Source organism: Ailuropoda melanoleuca, chromosome 2 (assembly GCF_002007445.2).
Source record: "Ailuropoda melanoleuca isolate Jingjing chromosome 2, ASM200744v2, whole genome shotgun sequence".
Lineage (NCBI taxonomy): Eukaryota > Metazoa > Chordata > Mammalia > Carnivora > Ursidae > Ailuropoda > Ailuropoda melanoleuca.
In genome coordinates, this window is record NC_048219.1 from 69,419,892 (window position 1) to 69,429,912 (window position 10,021).

General features: G+C 46.5%; 1 protein-coding gene across 4 annotated transcripts in view; it reads left to right on the forward strand.

The window, feature by feature from the left end:
* The first annotated feature begins 917 nt into the window (after positions 1-917).
* CDC14A (cell division cycle 14A) overlaps positions 918-10,021 on the forward strand; it is a 167,540-nt gene continuing 158,436 nt past the window's right edge. The window contains exons 1-2 of one of the 4 annotated variants that reach the window (XM_011226918.3): positions 918-1,487; positions 2,273-2,363. In XM_011226918.3, coding sequence (XP_011225220.1) covers positions 1,439-1,487; positions 2,273-2,363 — 140 coding nt within the window. In that variant the 5' untranslated portion in view covers positions 918-1,438. Of the gene's footprint in view, positions 1,488-2,272; positions 2,364-10,021 lie in introns of those variants that run through there. The other 3 variants (XM_034653979.1, XM_034653977.1, XM_034653978.1) reach the window with 3 other exon arrangements.

Genomic DNA, 10,021 nt, shown 5'->3' on the forward strand with positions numbered 1-10,021 from the left:
ACAGAAACAAGACAAGGGCCTTTTTGAGACAACCCACTCCCTGCAACGCTTCAGCTAAGATTACGTAACGAGATTCTTTTGTGTTAATTTCCCCCGTGTTCAAGTGGCCCTCTCCTGTGTCGCCTGTTCCCTCCTCCCCGCACCCCCCTCCCCCCGGCTGGCGTCGCTCCCTCACCCCGCTCCTGGACTAAAGCAATATAGAGGTTAGGCATTCGTGATGATTTTGCGCCCACAGTGGTGGTCCCACTGAGAAGACGTGGGGGACCGGACGGGAACGCTTTCCCCCAGGAGAACAAAACACAAGTTATATCAAAGTCCAGTATGTGTAGAGGAAACCGGTACATGTTCTTTTGAGCTAGGAGGTCGTGCTTTTTTAATTTTATTTTTTTTTATAAAGATGGAGATCCGTCAGTGGTGGGGGGATGCGGAGTGCTTGAAAGATTTGCTTTAGGAGGCAGGCAGGGCGCGGAGATCTGAGGTCTTTTGTGTGTGTGTGTGTGTGTGTGTGTGTGCGCGCGCGCACGCAAGAGTTTAGGAGAACATGGGTGAGGGGGAGAGAGAGAGAAGAAAAATCTGGAGGGGAGAAGACTTAGTGGGTGCAGAAAAGGAAGGGGCGCCGGCGCATCCTTACCTATGGATCCGCAATAGCGCCCTTTCCGACATCCACTCCCTACTCTACCGTTTCATTCATAAGTTTCTGGTCTGGAGGCCCCGCCCGGCTCCCCTGGGCCGAGGGCCCCGTTTCCTGTACAGCAATTGGTGGACGGCAACAAAGCCTTAGCAACTGGCTCCTAGTGACCTGCGGGGCGCCTGGTAACTGGGGCGCGGGGCCCCGCACCGAGAAAGGAGCGGGGCTGTCCCTTTAAGGGATGGCCGCGGAGCCTTGAAAGTGGAGGGGGCTGAGGGAGGGCGGGGAGGAAGGTCTGAGGGCGGACCTAGGGGGGAGGAGGAGGAAGAGTTGCTGCTGAAAGGAGGTGGCGAAGGAGGAGCCGGAGCAGCTGCTGCCAGCCCGCGGGCACCGGAGTCCTGCCCGCTGCAGCACGAGTAGCCACGGGCGCGATCGGGGCCAGACGTCTCCTCCTCCATGATCACTTTGGGAGCGGGGGGAAGACTTTGCCAGGCCGTGAGAGCTGGTCTGCGTTTCCCTGGCGCGGCGGCGGTAGAGCAGCGGCAGCAGCCGGGTCCGAATCGGAGCGGCCACAGCCTGGGGCGTGTGCGCTCCGCGCGGAGCGGGCTCGGGTTCCCCACGGAATGTCCCCGGGGCTCCCGGCGCGCTGACCCCCAGCCGCCTCCGCCTTCGGTGCCTGCTGCTTCTCTTGGGCGGGCTCGGTGATCGGGACTGCAAGCTTCCCGGCTCCTGGGCAGTGGGGAAGCCCCCGGGGGCGGGTGACCTCAGCTGGCCACGACCCAGCCCTCCCCCGTGCGTATCTCGCTTAAGATGGCAGCGGAATCAGGGGAACTAATCGGGGCTTGCGAGTTCATGAAAGGTGAGGAGCAGCCGCCCCGCATCCTCCAACCCTCCCTCGCCCCCAACTCTTCACTTCTAACCCCTGCGTCCCAGCCGCTCTCTTCGGCTTCTCCCGGGGCCCCCAGTGTCCTGCAGCCTCTGCGCGCGCGCTTGTCCCCTCTCCGTACTATCCTCTCCCTGAGGACCCCCTGCTTCCGCCTTCTCTGTCTTTCTTGCGTCCCTGGTTCCCTCTGCAGCTCCCTCGGACGGCCTTCCCGCCCGGTAATGGGACAGCGCTAGGTTCGGTCCGGCTTCTGCGCGCAGCAGCTGGTGGGGATCCCCCTCCGGTTGATTTTTTTTCGGTCTCTTTTACCCGGTCTTGCTCGCCTCGGTTTTTGGGACACCCCCAGTCACACCTCCCTGTCTCTTCCTCCCTTCCTCTTCTTGAAGTCTTCGGAACTGCAGGCTCGCTTGTCTTCCCCTTCCGCAGCTGCTGAGGTCTGGAGATTTCTGAGCCAAACTTGCATCTCCAGTTCTACGAGTACCCCCAGCTTCTGTCTGCTCCGGCGGGCCTGAAACAGGGGAGATAAGGGAACTCTGCCCCCCAGCTAAGTGTCTCAGTCGGGTCCCCTTCTCGCCTCTCGTGCTCTTGCGTCTCTGGGTTTCTGGGAGAGATCAGGTTTCTGCAAGAATTCCACGTGTTAATGGGGTCTTTAAATAATGGGTAGCAGTTATTATTTTGATCTTTCGTGTATTACCACCTCTACCCACGTTCAGCTTCCCTGCTTCTCATGTTTTCTCTCGTCTTTTAAACTTGTCTTTCAGATCGGTTATATTTTGCTACTTTAAGGAATAGACCAAAAAGCACAGTAAATACCCACTATTTCTCCATCGATGAGGAGCTGGTCTATGAAAAGTAAGTTTCTATTTTGTTGTTGTTTTTTCTCTCAACCTTTTAGCCTCTTGGCTCTTTGGTGAGGGAACCCTATGCACCATTATGGCAGTTTTATTCACTTCCCCCCTCCCAGTGGTGCAAGTAACAATACCATTTTTTGAAGACTTAGATGCTTGGGGAGAGGTGCGGGGAAAGTTAACATAATGTGAAGCTGTCAACAGCCCAGTCCTTTTAGACCTTTGTCTCTATTAGCTCTTCCTGCCACCACCACAAATTGCAACCGTAGATACCTAACACTCCCCAGAGTAGGACCAGGGAGACTCTCTGTCCTTGCTAGACGCTGTAATTGGCCTGTGAATCAGCCCCAGAGTATTTATGGAGCACCCACAGAGTACAGGGAAGTGTGTGTGTTACAGGGGCTTCACCTTTATAGCTCACAAGGCTTCTGTTGTCTTGTGGGATGCTTTTGTTTCTGCAGCTTGTTATTTGGAAAGTGGGACAGGTTTAGCGGGAGGTAGCTATAATACCCAAGTCATATCTATGAGTAAGGTTTTACCTGTGTGAGAAATTATTGGCTTATTTTCTTTGGGTGCCCCAAGCTTTGGAGTGTTACTTTCTTTGTCTTTGAGGAAGTGGTGTAGGAGTGCTGATTTACTTTCTTCGGTTACTTTGCTTCTGCGGGATTAGGATTGGAGGGTGTAAACTAAGAATAGGGAACTGTTTTCTGTGAAAGGCAATTAATTTATAGGAAAAGGATATCTTAATACTTTAAGGGCAATAAAAATTTAATTAAAGAAAGGTAAACCTCTACTCAATAAAGGCAACATAATAAGAAATAGGAAGGCTGACCTGACTTGCTTATGTTCTCATTAAAAGAGCTGGTGTTTCAGAGTAGTCCAATATATTTTAACTTAAACATTTAATTTGATTTTCTTGTTGTTTAACCAAACATGCAATTAAATGAACATAGTTAAATGAACCATAGTGACTCTAGTAAACTTCCTAGGACATGTCCCGTTAAAAGGGATTTTGGCCCATCTGCCTAAGGACTTGTGGGTACCACCAAGGCATTTGAAGAGTGAGAGTATTCTCGACTTTTAAGAGCATTATCTTTTATTTGAGGGCAAACCATCTTTAACTGTCACTTCATCCTAGGGATTCTTGAAACTGATGTCTTCAGGACATTTCTCTTAGTGGTGCTGGAGGCAGGATGCTTCTTGATTGGCTGAAGTCAAAGTGAGATGAAAGAGCCCTTTGCTGCTGCTTATGAATGCCCAGAGTTGCTGCCGAATGAGGTCTAAATCCCTGGTGTCCGATTACAGCTCTGGCCCAGACAGAATGGAGAAATGCAAGGCCTGCTCCCTGACCCCGGGCACCTGGTTGATGTCACTGCTAGCGGTGTTTATTGAGTGTACAGTCTATTGTTGGCAATGTGCATTGTTGTGGTTTTCTTTTTGTGAGGTTAGGGTTTGGGACCTCTTGTGAGCCTGAGGGTAGGGACTGTGTATGTGTCATTATGTTCCATTCTGCAGTGACTGACATGCCAGAGGCTGTTAATATGTCACAGAACAAGCTTCTGACATTGAGGTCTGAGTTACTTCTTTAGGGATGGCTAAATGGTAACTTAACAGGAAATTACATTTAGCCACCAAACACAGTTGCTCGATGGTTTTTTGATGGTAGTATTAATATGTGAGGAACAGTTTTTATGTATTTTAATGTTGCTATTTTAGGATAGGGTGACAAATGCCATTGCTCGTATATTTATTCTACTGTATTTCTGCTGTCTTGTAAAGAAAGACTCGCTGCAGAGATCGTCCCATTTTTTGTTGTGAGTTTTGGTGTCATCTGAAACTATGAAGAGGACTCCAGTCTGGGCAGAGTGTACACTTCTCTTGGTTTGGACTTGCCCAGCTACAGTGCCACAGCAGTGGCTGTGGTTCTGAGTAGCCATGAGTCCATCTTTTTTTGTTACCCCAACATATTACTCATGGCCAGATGCTGGAGAGAATATGGTAGCGATGCATGCACATATGACCTTCAAGGAGCCGCAAGCCTGCAGGGAGAATGACAGCAGTGCAGTGAGAGTTACAGAAAGAGAACTGTCTTCAGGTTAACATAGCCCCTGTGCTAAGAGGAGTTCCCGGGCAGGTGGGAGTACGTCTGGTTGAAGTGTTTAGAAAAAGGCTTCACGGAGGAGTTACAGTTGGTTTGAGGGATGGACAGAGTTTTATCAGGCAAAGATGTGAGGGGAGAGATCACCGAAGCAAGAACAGCAAGGGTGAGGAAGGAGGCTCTCCAGTGGGTTCAGGGACTAGTAAGTCCCTCAGTTTGCCTGGTATGTATGCAGGTCCCATGGGGATGTGCAGTATGAAGTTGAAAGGTCAGTGGGGTGCACATTGAATGCCAGGGTGGGGATCCGCAATTTCATAGGATGCCATTGGACTCTTCTGCGGGTTTTGGGGCCGTCCATGGTATGACTGGATCTGGGCTAATGGCAAATAATGGCAAACATTTATTGAGTGTTTAAATGCATGCTGGGTGCTATTCTAGGTGCCCTACAACTATTAATCATGAATTCATTTTATTTTCACAACAATTCTTGAGGCTGGTACTATTATCATCGTTAGCATACAGAGATGATGAGAGTTAGGGTACAGAGAGGTTAGGTAACTTGCCCAAGGTCACAGAATGAAGACTTAGCAGAGCTGGAATTTGAAACCGGGCCCTCTGGTTCTGGAGTGCGTATATCTTCTCTCAAAAAGTTAATATGATAACATCATCTAAGATGGGTTAGGGTGGAAGTAAAAGCCCACTTAGAAAAATTTGGGGGCGCCTGGGTAGCGCAGTCGTTAAGCGTCTGCCTTCGGCTCAGGGCGTGATCCCGGCGTTCAGGGATCGAGTCCCACATCGGGCTCCTCTGCTGGGAACCTGCTTCTTCCTCTCCCTCTCCCCTGCTGTGTTCCCTCTCTCGCTGGCTGTCTCTCTGTCACATTAAAAAAAAAAAAAATCTTAAAAAAAAAAAAAAAGGAACCCTGTTTTAAAGAATAAGCTAATTTTTCGCAAAGAAGGGCAACTCCTGAACAGTTTACTGCTGAAATGTTCAAGGGGAAGATAAGTGCCTAGATTGGGATTGGTGGCAATGGGGGTAGACAGAAGAGATCTGAATCCACATGACTGACAACAGATCAGGTGGGTGGGTTGGGGTGCTGAGGAAAAAGAGGAGGCAAAGAAGTCCTTAAGACAGTCTGGGTCACAGTGAGCCTGCTGGGACCATTCACTGAGCAAGAAGTAGGGTGGAAGAATTGGCATTAGTGGGGACATCAGGCATTCAATTTTGATCAGGTTGAATTTAAGGAATTTAAGGGACATCGCATAGACTTGAAGTTCTTAAATTTGGGGGGTTTTCCCCAAAGGGTTGATAAAGCTATGAGAATGATGTGATTTTGAGGAAGAAAGAGAAGTTATCGAGGTCTGTATTTCACAGGCAGGGCTAGGAAGAGAAGAGCAAGGGAAGGAGGAGGAAATAAACAGAGGAAGAGGTGGACAAATGGCAAGAGAGAGAAGAAAGGGAGGAGGGACAGAGGCCTGGGAATAGATTCTGCAAAGCTCCTGGAAGCATGATAGTAACCTGTGTTCTATCTGTGGAGGATGTCTTGGGGGAGAAAAGTCTTGACTGTCAACTCATACGGTATACCTCTCCAAGGAAAGGAGTGTGTTTAAATACATTCTCACACGGGCCTTGTACAGCCTTGTAACTGTGTACTTACTCACTGAATGTATCAATGAAATGCTGCCTCTCTGGCTAAATGATCACCTTGGAAATGCAACTATTATTTTTGAATCAGGCAGTAGACTCTCTAAATATTAGGCTGTGGGAACTCTGGACGCAGCTGTGTTTTGTGCAGATGTTTAGTTAGTTCTAAGAGGATAATAGCACTCCATGTTTGAAATGGCAACCTTCTGATGAGCCGGTGGAGAAGATTTAACAACGTGGCCCCATGAGGTGAGGCTACTTATTAGAAAAGAAGTCGGAATTTTCTGTGTGATTTTAAAGCAGAATTTACCACATTAATATAAAAGCCTGAGCTGTTTTAGTAAAGTGTGGTTGATAAGAAAGCCATATGTTTATCTTTGGGTTATGATTTCAGAGATCAGAATTAAAATCAGAGTATAGGCTAACACACTCATGGGACAAAAAAATAGCCCCATAAAAAGGGAACCTTTCAAAGATTTATCTGTATTTGATTAAGCTACAAATAACACACAACTCTCCAGAAAGGCTAATTCTTTGGTTTTGGAATTCGGCCCTGTCATCCAAATAGAGGCTTACTTTTTATAACTTGGCTCAAATATTTTTGGCTCAAAAGTTAGCAGGATGAAATATGTTAATTGTCGTAACCTTTGTGTGCCCCTCCTGACTACGATGGTGGGAATAGTGTTGGGTGTTAATGCGTGGAAAGCCGGTTTGCTGTGAAAGATAGTGCAGAGGGTCTTCATTTTCAGCCTCGTCCATTTTCATCTCTCCTCTCATTATGTTTGCGAAGGAAAGGTATTGAGAATGCAGCAGAGGACTTTTCATGGACATACTCTGGGGACTGAATATTAAGTGGTTTCTGAAGGGACTCAAAGCATTTCACCAAGTGTTTTAGCGTGGAAGAATGAGGAGCCTCTAATGAGGCCTAATTAGCTAAATTGAAGATTTAAATAATTTAAAATGTTCAATGTTCACTTCAACTTTATTAAAGCACCCTGATATTAATGCAACCAGGGATTCCTGGGTAAATAATGTATAGAAGAATGATTTCTTCGATAGTCTGTAGAATAGGTGTGAGTCAGAATGCAGATCTAGGATATCTTTGAGAGAAATACAGAAAAACTTCCCTTGCTTGGAAATATTTGTGGGAATAGAGTGAGAAGAAACCCTTTTTGTTTTCGATTTTTGTTTTCAATTTAGCATGTGGCAGGGGCGCCTGGGTGACCGACTCTTGGTTGCGCCTCAGGTTGTGATCTCAGGGTTGTGAGATCAAGCCCCTCGTTGGCTCTGTGCTCACAGGGGAGACAGATGGAGTTTCTCTCTCTCCCCCTGCCTCTGCCCTTGCTGTCTCTCTCTAAAATAAATAAATAAATAAATAAATCTAACTTTTTAAAAATATGTGGCAAGTAGGTTAATTTAATGGAAAGGCTAATGCCATTTATGGATGTGCACACATAGACAAGTATAAGATCTCATAGAGTCTTAGGGCCATCATTTGGTATGCCAGCTCGCATTATCAACTGCTATGATTTTGACCGAAGGGGAGATATAGTTGAATTTGGAGACAAATTTCCCCATTGGAATACAAATCAAATAATAACAATAGCTTACATTTATAGTCCCATGCCCCGTAGTGTTCTGCGTGCTCTGTGTGCGTTCACTCAGTCTTCAGAGCAGCCCTGAGAGTCAGCTGCCGTTATTATCACCACTTTACAGATGAGGAAGCTGAGGCCCAGAGGCTAATCAGCACCAAAGGTCACTGAGCTAGTAGTTAAGTTGTTGAGCTGGGATTCAAGCCATGGGTGATTGGCCCTGGAGTTCATGCTCTTATGCTTCTAGCAACTTCCCAGTTGTCTTGAGCCGGAGGCTGGTGGGGAGGGTGCAGAACAGCTTCGCCCCTCCCTGTCATGCCTCACCCTTCTAACTTGGGTGGTGATGGCTTTGGTAAGAAATGTGCTGCTGACAGCATGTGCGGCAGCTTTATGTCTGGGCCATATCTGGGAATGTATGGTGGTAATGAAAATGATTTTTCCACTTTTTTGGATGTAATTTTGCTTTTTTTCCCTTTCAGTGGACTACCAAAAAAAAAAAATTGAATTAATTGTCATTATATATTAATAGGATGGATGAAAACAGAAGCCCAGCTTCTGAAAACTTCTTTGCAGGCTGTCTAATGAAATGTTCTTGCTTCTTAACTGGTGTAACTTAAGATATAATGGTTTCTACATAGAATTCTCCTAAAAACTCAGAAAACTTTTTAGCTTTAAAAGGTGGTATGTTTACACTTTCTTCTCCCTCTCTCCTTTCTTCCACCCTAACCTTGCAAAAATAACCCAGCATTGTTCAGGGCTGCTTTTTTTCATCCTCTGTTTTGAACACATAAGTTTCAGGTGTGTATGTATGTGTATGTGTATATAATTGACAGTACTACATAGTATATGTGATGGGGAAATGCACATTTCTGTGTATATGCTAACAAGCCAATTCTAAATTCAGTGACATACTAGAGTCAAATTTTACTTTCTAGGTATTGATTTAATTTAATACTTGCTGTTTTGGGGCGCCTGGGTGGCACAGTTGGTTGGGCAGATGACTCTTGGTTTTAGCTCAGGTTGTGATCTCAGGATCATGGGATTGAGCCCCGAGTCAGGCTCCACGTTCAGTGTGGAGTCTGCTTGAATTTCTCTCACCCTCTGCCCCTCCCCAGTGTGTTCTCTTTCTCTCTCTCTCTCTCTCTCGAATAAATAAATAAATCATTAAAAAAATACTTGCTGTTTTGACCTATTAGGCATTCATAGTGGGTAGTCTGTCTCTAATCTTCGTAAGAACAAATTATTATCAGTTTTTTTCAATTTGCTTGAGATGAGCCTGACAAAAACATAAAATTTAACCAAGGTGCTAAGGACTCAGTTAAAACTAACAGTGCTGGTCTTAATCAAGGGGCCTGACAGAGGGATCCAATGGGCTGTAGGAGTGTCCAATGGGAGTTGTCTGCCGTCCAAGTTCTTTCTATGCCAAGTCACCATGGGGCGGCTTCATTATTTTGTTTGAAGTAGATTCCTAAGACATCAGATGTTCTCATTTGTAAGTTCATAAACACATTCCAAAGCCCAAAGCAAATGACTTTTACTTACCCGCAGCTTTCATACACCTTTGTGCTTAAAAACTAAAAAAGAAAAAGAAAAAGACCCTTGACACATTTTCAGAGGAAGTGAAAAAAGCGACACTTAAAACTTAGAAGTGGCTGGTAATTTCTGGAGAAGGAACTACCATTTAGGTGGGCTAGATTTCGTTGGGGAGCTCTGTGCTGATGCTTTGGGGGTACACAAATAAAGAAGGCAGTGAATACAAATACAGTGAAGGGTAGTATATGACAAAAGCTACAAAGGCTTGTGTTAGGAATCCAAGAAACTCAGAGATTATTACCGCCCAGGGTGATAAAGACTTCATAGAGTGGTTTAAACTAGCTTGTGAAGGGCGCCGAAGAGCCCCGAGTGTATTTTATCATCTCTGCGAGGATAAGTACTACCTGTTTTTGCTCACCATTGTATCCCTACAACCCAGCACAGTGCCTGACGCACAGCTGGAGCTCAAGAAATCTTAGCTGAATGAATGAATGAGTGAGCGAAAGAGGAAGGAAAGAAAGTAGAGATTCCAGGGTTTGGGGTTAGCAAGATTCTTTTAGGTGAGGCAAAATATTTGAATGCAGGGAGGTCCCAGGTGAGGCTGGACACGTAGTTGGGGACTGGATGGTGGAAAGCTGTTTGGACCTCCCTTGTGCTGGTTTATCAATGGCAGAGACTGGTCAGAGCTCTCTGGTTTAGGCTGGGAGGTGGGGCTCTGTGGAGGCTGTAGCAGGATTGGATTAGGGTAGCAGCCGGATGGAAAGGCCAGACCCTGGGGGTGGGAGGGGTGGGGGGGG